At 32.0% G+C, this 16,687-nt stretch overlaps 1 protein-coding gene and 1 long non-coding RNA gene across 2 annotated transcripts; one reads left to right on the top strand and one right to left on the bottom strand.

Annotated features, from left to right (window-relative positions):
- The first annotated feature begins 754 nt into the window (after nucleotides 1-754).
- Nucleotides 755-2,149, top strand: LOC107918657 (peroxidase 7). The gene is made up of 3 exons (XM_016848245.2): nucleotides 755-1,070; nucleotides 1,139-1,481; nucleotides 1,574-2,149. The coding sequence occupies exons 1-3, from the start codon at nucleotides 801-803 to the stop codon at nucleotides 1,996-1,998; spliced, it is 1,038 nt and encodes a 345-aa protein (XP_016703734.1). The 5' UTR covers nucleotides 755-800; the 3' UTR covers nucleotides 1,999-2,149.
- Nucleotides 2,150-6,148: 3,999 nt separating this feature from the next.
- Nucleotides 6,149-15,339, bottom strand: LOC121208612 (uncharacterized). The gene is made up of 2 exons (XR_005903726.1): nucleotides 15,097-15,339; nucleotides 6,149-6,477 (listed from the first exon to the last, which is right to left on the bottom strand). It is a non-coding gene; the product is annotated as an uncharacterized lncRNA (long non-coding RNA).
- Between the last annotated feature and the right edge of the window lie 1,348 nt (nucleotides 15,340-16,687).

The raw sequence follows: 16,687 nt of genomic DNA, 5'->3' as shown, positions 1-16,687 counted from the left end.
TTAATAATATAAAATATTATAAATTTAAAAATATATCTAGTGTAACACGAAGAGTTGTAGTTAGTAACCACTGCTCAGGTATAAAAGTAGGAATAGTTTCACAGAAATCATGTAAGGGATGAAATATCCGGAAAGGACCCAATTACCTAAATGCCTCAAACTATCAGCGGCTGCAGAGGAGAAGAGAAATAAATGCTATTAAGTTCACTAACTCATTATTGTCTTGATATCATGTACACAAGCATAACGGATGCGAAGGCAAGGTTTATCAAAATGTGTAAGGAGATGAATGGAAATGAAAAGATTTGTTCAACACACTTCAATGCAAACGATGGAAGTAAATACCAGCATCCAACAGCTTTCGACTTGATCAGTAAATTTTAAAAAGAAACTGCGACTGAAAATTAACCTACCTGACTAATAATTTGAACTTCAATAAATGAACAGAGTTTCAGTTAACAGCAAACTTGAATTTTCTATTGGTTTTGTGACATTTTAAAGTGGATTCATAATGTAAGTTAGTGACTGACACGTTTGCTTCAGACATTAAAACTGAAAGTCAAAACTAGTACCTTAATTAATTAAATAATACCCAGACATGGTTAGCATGTAGGTGGGGGTGCCTCCCACGTACTTATTTAATAAATTTAACAAATCTGATTTGCCGATAGCCAATGCTAACTATATCTTATTCATCGTCAATTACTATAAAAACGCAATTGCAGCCATCATTATAAGCGTCCAAAAAGAAAATCTGAATTAATACTTTATTAAATTTTGGACTTACCAGAAACAGAAGGATGAAATCCTCCGTTCTCAGCCTTTTCCTCCTCTCCATTATATGTACAACCAGCTGTGGGCATGGTGAAGAAGACTCTTTCCCAACCTTTTCCGCATTACCAATACCAGAGACGTTGCCGTTTGATAATCTCTTGTCCTTCGACTACTACAACCAGAGATGCCCACAGCTTGAACAAATTATCCACACAAAACTGAAACAATGGGTTGCAAAGGATCACACACTTGCCGCCAGTCTTTTGAGGCTGCACTTTCATGACTGCTTTGCCACGGTAAGTAATTTTATATTTGCTTATTTATATATGGTTGAGACTGAGGATCATGTGAATTAATTGATCAGGGATGCGACGCTTCCATTCTCTTGAACCACGAAGGAAGTGAGAGGAGAGCCGAGGCTAGCAAAACATTGAGAGGGTTTCAAGTGATAGACGATATTAAGGTGGAGGTGGAGAAATCCTGCCCGGCAATCGTGTCTTGCACTGACATTCTGACGGCAGCCACCAGGGATGCCACCGTTTTACTCGGAGGACCATATTGGAGAGTTCCTTATGGCAGGAAAGATTCGCGTATTTCAAATGTAAAAGATGCTGAGATGGTGCCTAGTGGTCGCGAAAGCATTACCACTTTGCTTGAGTTGTTCCAATCTCGGGGTCTAAATTTAATTGATTTGGTAGTCCTCTCAGGTGCTTGTCAAAACCCAAATCTTCTCTTTTCTTTTATGTATGTATAGTTGATTCATGCATGCATTGACAGTGCATTCCTATCATATGTCCAGGAGCACACACCATTGGAAGGACATCGTGTGGTGCAATTCAACGCCGGCTGTATCAGGGGTTGAATGGAACATCAAGCATGCCAAATCCTCCTCTTGATGATCATTACTTGGACTTCTTACAAAGGAAATGCAGATGTGCATCGGGCGACTACGTTGATCTTGATGCTACAACCCCAACCACTTTTGATTCCCAGTTTTATGCCAATCTTCAGAAAAATATGGGACTTCTATCCACCGATCAAATGCTCTATTCTGATCCAAGGACTTCACCTATCGTCAACTCTTTGATTGGAGCCCCTTCTCTTTTCATACACCAGTTCTCAGCCTCCATGGTAAGGCTTGCAAACATTCAAGTCCTCTCTGGTCTCGATGAAGTCGGCGAAATTCGAACCAACTGCAATTTTGTCAACTCTTATAATACTTGATTTTACCCCATCTTTTTACTTTTCTTTTTGATCTTTTTAATCTGTTCTTCCCATGTTTTGCTCCTGAAACAATTATTGTTGTTCCCTCTCTATATTTGTTCCTTCATGAGGTTTTAAAAGAGAATTAAAGACAGAAAACACTACTGTGTAAGCTCCAATTGAGCCAAGCTTCACCTTGATTATACATGTATTTCCATTATTTTTGTCATGTTTCATTCATTCCCCTATACGATAATTAAATTTATATCAACCATTTACGAATCTATTTCCTATATACAAGTCTAATGTTTTGCTTTGGCATGATTTTATTTTTCTTATTAACTATCAATAAAAAATAAAAAGTGAGTTTAGTCCTACACTACTGCGGCTTCCCAGTTACTTGCTCAATTATGTAGCTCAAATGGAATCTGTTTGGAAAACATTGATGATTGTTAATAAACAAACAAGATTACAATTAACAAAATCATCAAAGCAATTAAGCTTTTTATAAAAACATAATGTCGATAATGGCAAGAAAAGAGAAAAAAACAGAACACACCGAGTTTACGTGCAGAGGAGAAGATAATTTACTATGTCGAATTCGAATGATATAAGAGAAGAGACTACTACGTCTATTTATAGGTTTGTAAAACCATATTCTAATCAAAGTCAAATATAATACTATAACAAAACAGGTTTTTAGCGGCATCTTTTTGGCCCTATAGGCACTGCTAAAGCAATTTGTGACGCTTGGATAAGCACCACTAAAATTTGCAGCGTTTATGTGGAAAAACGCCGTTATAAAACATGATCCTTAGCGACACTTTTATTATAAATGCCGTTACAGAACATAATCTTTAGCGGCGCTTTTCTTTACAAACCCCGCAAAAGAGTCAAGCATGTTGTGGTGTTTGTAGCTAGAATTGCCGCAAAAGATCATGTTCTTTAGCGGCATTTATAATAAAATCGCCGCTAAAGATCATGTTCTATAGCAGCGTTCTAACATTAACAGATTTTACCAACCCATATTATTTCATATAGAACCCGAACTTTCAACATATTTTCTTGTAATTTCTAATCCAACAAAAAACTTCAAATCTAAATGATACTATCACGAAAGAAATATTTTTATGATCTAAATTAATAATTGAAATAACAAAATATATTTAAAAGTTATATTGTTAAGATATTCTCAAAATAAGAAAACAAAACGAATTATGTTGAAACATTTTCATCATATTTTGAAGCTGTAGTTGGAGTTCGTCATATATTCTTATTGCCTTTGTTGCCCTTGCTGTTGCATCTGCTTCCCTCGTTACTGCCTCTATTTTAAGTTGTAGCTGGAGTTCATCATATTTTCTTTTAGCCTTTTCTACTCTCGATGCTGTCTCTGCTTTAAGTTGAGCAATTTGCTCAACTGTGCTCGGTTACATCTGAGCTATCTGGTCTCTTAACCTCTGAACTTCAGCTTGAGCCTGATTCGCCAAAGGCATGTATTGTTGTGAGCTGGATCCAAAATATTGGGTTGGGCTAACGAAAGATCCTTGAAATCGAACCTGACCATACCTTTCAGGACCCAAAACTTCAGTAATAACTCGGTTATCAATGTCGTCCAGATTAACAGAACTATCACTTGAAGCCATAGCTTCGTACTTCACCCTTTTATTGTTTAGTTTCTCTTAATAAATCAATTAAGGAGTTAGAAAAAAATATATAATCAAGCAAATGCAACATAACTTGGCATTATTTGCATTACAAACGACAAATTAAACCATTATAATTAAACATGATAAATATTTAAAATAATTCAAATTTTATTAAATAAATATACCATAGTTTCTGCAACTTCAGTAGTCATAGAAGATCCATCTTTCTTTCTATGTGTAATGTCAAAAAGCTGAAGGCATCTAACTTTTTGACCATACTACAATTCCTACAATATAGTAGGAAAAATATTATTTAGTAGAAAGTAATTAATATTTGACATAATTAATAAATTCAAAATATCTCGTCATCAGCTACACAGCCAAAACTTTTCGACAAAGCTGTGTGTGTGAATTTTTGTTTTTGCCTACTTGTAGTTCCAACTCGCTCATGATCCTACCAGGGGCGAAGCCAAAATAATTTTTTAGGGGGGCCGAATGAAATTTTAATTTTTTATAGTCTATATCTTTATAATTTTTAAAGTATTAAATTAAATTTTTATAATTTTAGGGGGCCAAAGTGCAATTTTTTTTACTAATTTAAAATTTTTAAAAAAATTGGAGAGCCTAAATAACAATTTTTCATTTTATGGGGGTTCAAGGCCCATGCCAGCCCCCTTTAGAATCGCCTCTGGATCCTACATTATGAAATTATTATTAGTTATATAATAAATACTATAAACCAAAATAATTATAAGAGTTTAGAAGTACATAATACCTCTCCTTTCTTTGAATTTCAAAATCTAACTGCATCTTCTTATTGGTACCTTAGCATTCCCGATAAGACACATTTCGCAATCTCTCTTTGAGGCTTATATTTTTCTTAAAATATTCATTTCTTAATGTACTTTTTATGGTCTCTCCATTTCTTTGCTAATGTTTTCTTTACATAATTATCCGAGATCTTTAAAGCAAATCTCTCTTGCAAATAACACAAGTTTAGAAAGTAAATATAAATGAAAATTAAACCAAAGTATTATAAATTACATTCACGTTATTACCTTAATATTATCCTGAGCATGATTTTTGTTACTATCAGGCATATGATGCCATGACTCGTAGTTGATTGGCAAGAGATTGGCATTTCGTGCTATAATACACAAGTATCCTGCTAAAACTTGAGCTTCTAATCCAATAGGGTGACCATGACTATTTCTAGATACTTTGACACACTCTACAAAATTTAGATTGTATAAATCCTTTAATAATGTACGTCCTCGAGTTTTGCGCCTCCCACTATTTTCAGCTAAAAAAATTATATATGATAATATAAGAATTTGAAACAAAAATCAATAATAAAATCGAACATGCATGTAAATTAAAGTTAACATTACTTTAAATTATTACAGGTTCGTCAACTGTATTGGGAATATTCAAAGATCCAATAGCAGTTTGTTGATCACTATTTGTTTCTTCCGAATTTGGAGGAATTTGAATAATACTTAGATCTCGCAATCTTCTTCTAGGCATATTATCTACAATACACATAAAATAGTTGAAATATTAATAACTAATTACAACAATAATAATAATGGATATATTTAACAAGATTAAGATTTAAATTATAATATTACATGTAATTAAAAAATGTAAAATCTTACTACATCATGATTCGTAAATATCTTCATCCACATCCTAGCTGTAACACCCCTAACCCGTATCCGTCGGCGGAAAGGGGTTACGAGGTATTACCAAACGAATCATAACTTTTGGACATTCATAGATATATATAAAAATTAATTATCTTAATACATCATATTTTAATAAATACTAAATCAAACTAAATTTTACAGGTTACACATAAATTAAATAACATTCCACCATAATCGTTATTAAAAGGCTGAAAATAAGCATAAGGATTAAAACATCTCATTACACATTATTTAAGACCATACATACATGCAACCTTATTATAAGTTTTATCTCAACCAACTTACTCATGAAAAACCTAAAACTATAGCCGAATATATATATAACATGCAAAAATACATATGCCTTATTTGATGCCAACTTCCATTATACTCTATCGCTTTACTCGCATAAAACATTTCCAAGAACTAAACCAAATAATCACACATTATTATCACTTATCAAGCAAAGTAACAGTACTCATGTTCCAAAACTAATTCAACATTCACATATACGGCTAAATATGTATATATATGTATCCATATATTCAAAACAATCAACTTTTAATATCAAATACATATTATCCTAATTTGTCTAACATCCACAAAAAACTAATTCACCTTATTGCCGAATGAAAACATGGTTGTTTCACATGCTATTCACACACCTAAAGTCATATTTAAAATCAATGATCAAAGATATATATATTATCCTTACCTACTTCATCACATAACCAAATATCAATACTTCAAATCATAGCCATTTACCTAATATATATAATTTATATATCAAGCATATCATTCAACAAAATATCTAACCACAATTTCACATCAAACCAATTATATCAATCACATATACTTTGGCATAACTTTATCAACATTAACAATATTTTAACCATGGTTCACATATAAACACATATAATAGTCGCAACATCAAAACCACAATCAAACATGTCCATAGCATATTCAAAACTTAAAACCAAATTTATCATGAATAAACAAGCCATTTTCGCATGGCTTATATACATACAAACCAAAATCCAACATTTAAAAAGTATATTCCAGCCTATACATGCCGTAGTTCAAGTTCAACTATAAAAATACCGAAGCACTGGATAGTGTGATGAACTTTGCTGACGATCCCCGAGCTTGTAACTTGAATCTAAAATCTATAAAACAGGGTAAACGAAAATACACAAAGTAAGCTAACTTAGCTTAGTAAGCCTTAAGCAAATTAAACAATTAATGCATAATATCATCTCAATACTAAATCATTTCAATCAAATAATTCAACTTATACATTTGTTATCACATTTAATTTCAAGCTTTTAATTCCATACATATATAACATATAATTTCATTGAACAATTCCTCCTTGACCGAATGCTCATATAATTAAAATAAATAATTATCTTCCAACCTTTAAAATCAAGCTGTCAATATATAACTAAATGTACATACACTCATATGCACAAGCTAAAAAATCGTAATATAACATCACGTACATGAACTATCCATATGGCCGAATATACATGGTCTTGTATACACATATTCAAAGACCAAATTCATAATATTCATATCATTCGATCATAAGACCGAATACACATACCATAATCACATATATATTTCATTTGCATCATACATGATTTATAACAAATAATCAAGTTACTTACTTACCTTATTTTAAGTAGGTAACAAGTTAATTCATACCTGGCCATTTAGCTCGTTTAATGTATTCAAATACCACATCAGCATGAAGTCTTTTAGGCATAAACTTATAAGTAATCACCGGCATAAAGCCTGCTAGGCATAAGCCTGTATTTTACACCAACACAAGGCCTGCTAAACTCAAGGTTTGATTTTATACACCAGCAATAAGCCTGCTAGGCATAAAGCTCGATTTAATTCACCATCACAAGGCTTGCTAAGCTTAAAGCCCGAATATCACTATTAAAAAGTTATCTCATAAACAATTTATATATATCAAAAATTCCAAATATACCATATAGTTCATACAGATTTTCAGATGTTATAACTCAGCCAAATTAGCTCAAATACATTATTTCCATGCTTAATCATATTCGACTAACTTTACTATAAATCTATAAATTCCAAATCAGCATATTAACTCATTCATAATCAAAATTAACAATATCTATTTGCTTATAGACTTACCTCGGACAATGAAAAACCGGTACGAATCGGCTAGTCTACAACTTTATTTTTCCTCCGATCTAAATTCAATTTTCTATTTTCTTGATCTAAATTAATATAAATTAAACTTATTAAATAAAATATTCAACAAAATTCATCCAAAAACACACAAATGGGTAAATTACACTTTTACCCCTGATATTTCACATTTTTCACAATTTAGTCCATATTTCATAAAACACAAAATATGCACAATCTCACAACAACATAGTTAGGCCGAATATTATTTATACTCATACTAGTCTATATGATTCATTTATTTCACATTTTAGACCCTCAATTTATTATTTTTATAATTTAGTCCTAATTACTCAAAATCATCAAAAACTCCAATACAAAACATGTTAATCTAAAACATATTTTTAATATTTCATCATCAAACATCACAAAACACAAATATTCATCAATGGAACAACTCAAAACATTCATTAAAATCAGAAATTCTAGCATGGGTCGGATAGTATTCGAAGCAACGATCTCAAAAACGTAAAGATTATCAAAAACTGAACACAAAACATACCTAAATCATTTTATGCAAGTGCCGAAACTAAGGAAGCTTCAATGGATTTCTTTTTTTTCATCAATATTTGGCCAAAGATCAATTTGCATTGCCATTTTATGTTTTGTTTTTATTAATTACATTTTAATATACCATTTACCTTTTTATCCTTTATAATAATACATAATTTCATATATGCCAAACCACCAATCTCCACTATCATAAAATGATGGTTTAATTAATAAATAGGGACTTCTATTTTAGTAGAACATAGCAAATAAACACTTGAACAATTAGAATGCAACTTTTGCATTTTACGCAATTTAATCCTTTTACTAAATCGAGTACTCAAACAATAAAATTTTCATATGAAAATTTCACACATATCAATTCACATATTTTAAACAAGAAAAATAATATTAAAATATTTTTTTGACTCAGATTTGTGGTCCCTAAACTACCGTTTCGACTAGGGTTTAAATTTGGCTGTTACACCAGCGGACCCATTGAAATTGTGTACCAGTACTAGGGATAGTTTCATTTCAGTTCTGTTCTAGAAAAGGAAAAGTTTCTGATCTTTCGTCGATGTCATCTCTACTTCTATTACCCATGTCAAACAAGTCTCTAGGGGTGTTACGGAATACAACGTACCAACCCTCATTAATTGGATCTTTTAAGTAAAAAACTTGTTTGAATTGAGAAGAAAATACATACAGCTCGTCTATCAATTATTGTCCAGTATGAATTAATGGAGAGAAGTTTACCATCATAAAACCAAATTGATCTTTTTTAATTCTACGTTCAATACTAACATCAGCCCAATCACATCGAAATAAGACAACCTTCTGTTTGCCATAGTAATCCAACTCAATAATGCCCGTAAAAAGTCTGTAGTACTCCATATTTCCCTCAACAGGATTGCTGATCCCAAGCAGTAGCATAACTTGTAATTGAAGAATTAATAACTATTCCACAATTTTGACTCCTCCTCAATCTTTCACGAGATTTTGTATGGAGCCTGAATCCATTAATGAGGAAGGCATTATATCTTTTTACTATTCTATTCGAACCTTGGGAAAGCCATTTAACTTCTTCATTGACATCCTTTCCACTCCAAACCTATTGAATTGAAAGTAAATTGATTAATTATAATGTTATGCAGAAACATTATTATTTGTCATTGAAAGCTTCAGTTGCATAACGTCTGCCTTAACCATTTATAAAAAGATTCTGTGAATAACTTATGAATCTCTCGATGTTGTAATCTTCGTGAATGTGAATGAGATCTCAAGACTTGTTTAAACTCACTATGTTAAAAAGTGGATTACTTGGTTAGAAAATAAACAAATGAAAAATATGAATATTTATCAAATTCTAAAGCTTACTTGCGTAATGGTTCAATTGAATCGTTGTGAAAAAGAACATATCGATGTGCTTGTACCTAAGATCTATCATCTAAGTGAGCAATTTCAACTTTACCGATTTGCTACCCATAAGTTCAAAACAGATAAGTTTCAGCTAAGTTATGATTAGTGAGCCCAGCATTTCTACTTGGTCTATTTAGTCATGTTTCAACATCTTCTAAATATCTAGAGCAGAAAGTCATACACTCCTCTACTACGTAACCTTCAGCAATGATCCTTTTGGATAATGTTTATTACGACAATAAGACTTCAATTTCCATAGGAACTTAAACACGATATACAACATTATCAGAAGTTGTAATTAAAGGTATATTCATGAATGAATGAAAACTTTGAAAATAAATTAGCACCACTCTATAGGATACATCCACCGATAGAAAATTGGTCTACCAAGTTTTGCTTCATAAAGGAGATGGATTAGCAAGTGCATCATAATTGTGAAGAACGAAGGTGGAAAGATCTTCTCCAAGTTGCATAAAATCAAGGCGGCTCGATCTTGTACTTTCTCAAGTTCTTCAACAATCAAAACTTTACCACAAATAGCTTTCATTATGTTGGATAGTTCAATTATACAAGACGCCACTTTTTTTTTGGCATACAACAGCGTAAAGCAATTGCCAATAAATCTTGTATCAAGATGTGATAATCATGTGATTTTAGGAAATATAGTCATCGATCTTTAAAACTCACACATCGAGATATATTTGATGCATAAGCATCTAAGACCTTTATATCCTTCAACACTGTGCAGAACACTTTTTTTTCTTTCTTCGACATTGCAAAAATAGAAGGCGACAACCAATATTTTCCATTCAGAAGTAATTGGGGATGAATATCACGCCAAATTTCTATGTCAACTAGATCAAGTTGACTCTTAAGATTGTCTTTCAATTTTCTATCGACATTGAGAATTGTCCCGATGATGTTCTCGCAAACGTTCTTTTCAATATGCATGACATCAATATTGTGTCACAAAATGTGATACTCCTAATAAGGCAACTAAAAAAATACTTTTTTTTCCACAAGTCCACCTCATTAGGATTATCCTCTTCATCAGATTTATCATCACTCTGCTGGTCAACATCACCAACATATGCCTCCCTCGGTCTTTTCTTTGTTTGCATATTGGGTGGTTCATTTATCTTCCCATAACTGAAATTGATATCTTTTAACATGAACAAGATTTCAGATTCAATGGTCTGCTCATGAGTTTCTCTAGACTCTTCAATACCATCAAATAGGGTCATCTGAAATGTAAATCTATAATTTCTATCTAACCACTGACGATACCCCATATAAGAGAACTTTTTCTCATTATATAACCACTTCGAACATATTTGCGTAGCACAACAAGGACAAGCATAACGTCCTTTGGTACTCCAACCAGATAAATTAGCATAAACCGAGAAACCATTAATAGTCCACAACAAAGCTGCACGTAAATAAAAGTTCTCCTTTCTCAAGACATTATATGTTTCAACACCTACTCATAACTGTTTCAACTCTTTAATAAGTGGCTGCATATAAATGTCAATATCATTCCGGGACCTTTATGTCAGTATCATTCTCGGGACCTTTTTCTCTGGGGATAATCATAGATACGATAAAAGAAGATTGTTTTATGCAAATCCACAGAGGTGAATTGTAAGGAACAAGTACTATAGGCCAAGTGCTGTACGAAATACTCATAATTTTAAAAAGATTAAATCCATCAAATGCTAGCCCAAGCCTCACATTCCAAGGATCGCTTGCAAAGCTTGGAAATTTATTGTCAAACGATTTCCAAGCTAAAGAAACCGTAGGATGCCTTAATAATTCATCATCAGTTCATTCATCATGATGCCACCTCTTAGACTCGGCTATCTTTGACGACATGAAAAGCCTTTGAAGCCTTAGTATTAGTAGAAAATATCGCAAAATCTTTACTGGCTTCTTTCTTGATTGTGCCTCACCTTCATCCTCATTCACATCTTCTGCATTCCTATTCATCTAATGAGATTTACTGCAAACATGACAAGACTGTTGGTTTTTCCGATCACCCCAATACAACGTGCAGTCATTTGGACAAATATGAATTTTGTCGTACCCAAGGCCTAAATCCTTTATCAGTTTCTTCATATCTTTGCATGAATGAGGGATTTTTGCAAATAGAAACATATCTCTCAAAAACTTTAACAGTAGCGTAAAAGAGTTTCTGATCCACCCTCCCAAACATTTTAAGTAAAAAAGACAAATGCAGAATGACAGGCTTGAAAATTTCAATCCCTCATAAAGTTCTTCATTCATTTTATTAAGTAACTTATAAAACTCCACTGCTTCTCCAATTGGCTCTTGATCAGGTGCACTTCTTCCCGTTTCGGTAAAAGCATTTCCACCAATATCACAATCATCAGGTGCAATAATTTCAGGTGGAAATTATTGCAAACCATGACTTTACATATTAAATGCATCCCGCAACCTACCTTCCATGTCATCTTCTCTAACAGATTGATGGTGAACATTATGAGGATAATTCGGATTAATCGTTGAAGAGGTTCTACGAAGTGTACACTCTCCATGAAAAATATATTTTTTATACCCCTGAGTAAAGCCATCAACAATTAGATGTTCGTAGACAACCTCATAAATATGCCAACTGATGTTGCCACACTTCTTACATGGGCAAAGAATCATGTTCTCTTGGCTTGCATTTTGAAATGCAAAATTTAGAGACAAATCTATCCAACTCTTATCCATTTCGTAGTTCTTGAAGTCTAAAGTTGACAATAAATTACGGTTACTTAAGTATTCTAAATAGATTTAAGTCATGTCATTGTACTAAAATAGATAATATATATCAAGTATCAAATATCTAATTATTTTAAAAATATATATTAGTGACAACATTTTACGTTTGAATACTCTAAATTCGTTATACAAAATTTACAAGCAATTGCAAACTTTATTAAAATTTAAAATTTGTTTATTAAATTAACCTAATATAAATGAAACATATCCAAACATAATTATCTTCATGCTAGTTTCAAATTGGTTTAGTAAATCATTTAAAATCAACTATTGTTTAATTATATAATTAATACTATTATTGATTATGTGTTTCTTTTATTTATTTATAACATGTTTATTACTATTTATGTTTGTTTATTTATATCTTAAAAAAATAAGAAACGTGTTAACTATATAATTAAATGAACACATTTAACCTAAAGTAGTAATATCACAAGGAGATATGTAAGATATTATGCCTTAATTCAAATCACTAACATGGATTTATCTCAGAAAAATATTGTATTAAATTAAAACATGTAAGTAATAAGAGGTACTTACAAATGCAATTAAGGAGAGATTAAAATGGAGTTGTTTGATTAGGCAATTCAAATGAGCCTATCGAACACTTCTTTTGTAGGGATCCCGTATAACAAGAATAGTTAAAAAAAATGTCATATAACTGCTAAAACAAGAATAGTTAAAAAATTAGGTAATAAAAACACAGAGGTTCCCCTTGTAGAAGAAAGCAAAATTTCTGCACACAACTGTAACATGCATAAGACATAAGTTTTCAAGTAATGCTTTTTGAGTATGTTTGTGACCACAAAGTTCTAACATGCAAGCTTATGATCTCTTATCTAAATATTAGTATTCTATTCACATGGTGATATGCAAGCGGAAATGAAGAAGCAAGCTTCACAGTAGTGAAAATATATGTCCCAAGAAAGATAACATTCAGTATTCACCAAATTTAGTCCACACTAGTGTAAAATCATAACATAGGAAAACAAATCATTTTTCTGATGTACTTTTGATAGATTTGTGTTTATACCATTTATATGATTCCGTAAATTTGTATTAAGTTCATTTGACACTCTACAATGGATGGCCATATAGATTTTCAAGAAGTAACAAACAATAGTGAGACCATACAGATGATTAAGATGCCATGATTTCTCCTTGGTTCATAAATCATTTACAACATTCAACATGATACCAAGCTAGCACTCACAAGACCATATGCATCTATTACTATTAGCTAATAACATTTACTGTTTTAACCCTCAGATTCAGCCACAAATAGAAAGAAAAAAACGAAAATAAGACTCACATGATAAGTAGGGGTGTTTAATCAGTTAACCAACCGGTTAACAGACCGAACTAACATTAATCAAATTAACCGACCTTTTTAAACCCTTAACCGTTAACCGAACCGAAATTTTTTCAAAAAAAAATTAACCGAACCAAACTTTTTCGATTAATTCGGTTGATTAACTGATTAACCAAAATTTATATATATATTTCTTTATTTTTGGTTAAAACAAGTATAAAACATATAAAAGATTAACCGACTTAACTGACAGATTAATTTATATTTCAAAAAAATTAACCGAACTGACCGAATACATATATATAATAATATTCTTTATTAAATTAGGTTAATTCGGTTAACCGACCGATTTCAGACCGAATTAACTGTTAACCGAACATCTAAAAAATTATTAATCGGCCCCCGATCGAATTAATTTGGTTAACCAACCGATTAATCGAATTCGGTCAGTTAACCGAATTAATTCGATTTTACCCAAAATTTGGACACCCCTAATGACAAGACCTAAAATAACAACATTTCCTTAGGTAAATTGTCAAATTTCATATGACAAGTACGAACTGGCAACCTACTTGATAATAGTAAAAAAAAGTCGATCTTGAAAATCTGATGATTCAAAAACACAACCATTTACCAAATTATAACTTTATTTTAGTTAAGTGACCAAAATAAAAATTTACTCATAATTTAATAAGTAATGATGCAGTTTACCATATAATTAATTAGTATAACACTATTATTTGATCAAACCAAAAAGTACTAGGTACCGAAGTAAACTTAAATCAGATTAAAACTTAAAAAACAAAATGAAGCAAATAATGAGCAACCATTCAGTAGCTAGTATTAGCCTTACTACAACATAGTGACTCATAAATCATCAATTAAGTCTTTATTATTATGGGACTTGGACTAAAAAGAAAAGAAAAAGAAATGGACTCTCCTAATAATTCAATTCCATTTACTACTGAACTTCCCCGACCTAATTTTTTAATTGTAAATCTTAAAGGAAAAATAAAAAATGTAAGTGTTTTTTTTTTTAAATTTTGTCCTTAATAAAATGTTTAATCCTTTAAGAGTGATGAAATTATAAATTAATGTCTAATAATTAAAACAAATCCAACAATGCATTGTAATTATTTGATTCTGATCATAATTATTCCTCACCGTGTATTGTACTAATATTGTACTAATTCTAAAGCTTGACACAAGAAATTATTCATAGCCAGAACATTAATCCAACAATAACATCAAATCCCTAGAAAGAGGGGAATTTCAATACCAAAGGCGAAAAAGGAATTAAACATAGGTACAATTAGATTAAAAACAACAACAAATTCAGCTCTAACTTAACTAAAATCAATGGAATTAACAAAGAAAATACGTAAAAAAAATTAAGGGGGAAAAACCCAGAGCAGCAAAATGAACATATTAAACAATGGAAATTTGGTTCCAACAAAATTTCAGAAATGAAAAACAGAAAAAAATCAAGAATTAAAACAAAAATTTAGAAAACAAAATCGAAAAAAGAAAAGAAAATAGTTTATTAGATTACCTTGAAATAAAAAGGAATTGGGGGAGAATCGATAGTTGTTCTGTTAAAGTAGTGGTAGGTGTAGGAGTTGCTGCTTTCAAGAATTAGCCCCGACCAATCGTAGCGGGGAAGCTTGGTTCTTTGAAATAGGTGAGAGTAAAAGCCAAAAAGAGATGATGATTTGGGGAAAAATAAGTTACGATTTAAGGGAATAAAGGTTGGGGGTCTGCTATCAAAATGACACTGTTTTAATAAAAATTAAAAAATATTCGCGGCGTTTATGGATAAAATGTCGCTATTGCTTTATTTTTAGTGGCATTTATGAGAAAAACGCTGTTATAATTTTTAACTTTTTACGGCATTTATGCAAAAATGCCACTATTGCTTTACCTTTTATGGCGTTTATGGGAAAAACGCACTAACGCTGCTCCTATTCGGTCTACCTTTGTGGTGCGTAGCATAAAACGCTGCTAAATATGTACTATTTGCGCGCTATTTCCACTAATGCCACTATATAAAGACTTATTGTGGCGTTTTTCGGTTAGAGCCACTAATGGTACATAGTTGTGGTGTTTTTCAATACAATCGTCATAAGAATTTCAACCTTTAAGGCGTTTTCGATCAAAACGCTACTAAAATCGCCGCTAAAAGCTTAATTTGCTGTAGTGTAAGTAATGTAGTGAGGTTAAAACACTTTATTTTAATCAATATCAAATAGAGGAAGCATACTTCTATACGGATTTCACTTGTGTAACTTGTACCATACTGCGAGGACCGGAGTTGTAACCCTAGCCCAGTATCTTGCTTATTGGGGATCAACGATGGACTACGACCTTCGCCCTCGTAGATTCCCCTATCTTGCCACTTTAGTTTTATTTAACAAGAATTTAAGTAACATATCTTTTAACACTTTCTTTGTTTTACTATTCTTGACTCACTTCCGTGAGACTTTTTTTAACTTAATTATCAACACGAGAAAGAAGAAAACTAGTACACTACGACGACACTATGCACATTCATTTATTCGGTAAAGCAAATAAGAACATGATTATTCTGATAAATATTTTAAATAATATTTGTTTATGTTGGAAGGGAGAGAAGAAACAAGGAAAAAACTTTGAGTGGAAAACTTAAAAGAATGAGAGAAATATTGGAACAAATTTTTTTGTTTCTTATTTCAATTTTACACATATTTGTAATAGAAAATCTTCATCTAAATTGAATCTTAAGTATCAATAATATTTGTCCACATCATCATTCTTTAACACTTTTCATTGCTATTTTTAATGGAAATACTGATAGTTTTCCTCATTGCTTCAAACTTTGCCTTGGGTAAGGCTTTAGTCAAAATATTTGCTGTACAAGCCCAATTATGCCTGGCTCAAACTAAATTACCCAAGCCCAATTTACATCAAACCCTAGCCCAAAACCAACACCAGCCCGAAACCCTAGCCCAAATAAAAAAATGTTTGCGGCAGAAAACCCTAGGCGCAGCATGCCTAGGGCGCGCCGCTCAGCCTCGTCTGCCCCCCCACTCGCACGCCTCAGCTTTGGCCACCACGACGCCCACGCGTCTGACACTCCCACCGTGCCCACCACCTGCAACAAGAAC

Source organism: Gossypium hirsutum, chromosome A10 (genome assembly GCF_007990345.1).
Source record: "Gossypium hirsutum isolate 1008001.06 chromosome A10, Gossypium_hirsutum_v2.1, whole genome shotgun sequence".
Lineage (NCBI taxonomy): Eukaryota > Viridiplantae > Streptophyta > Magnoliopsida > Malvales > Malvaceae > Gossypium > Gossypium hirsutum.
The sequence above is the reverse complement of the archived record's forward strand: the minus strand, read 5'-3'. Positions and strand labels throughout refer to the sequence as shown.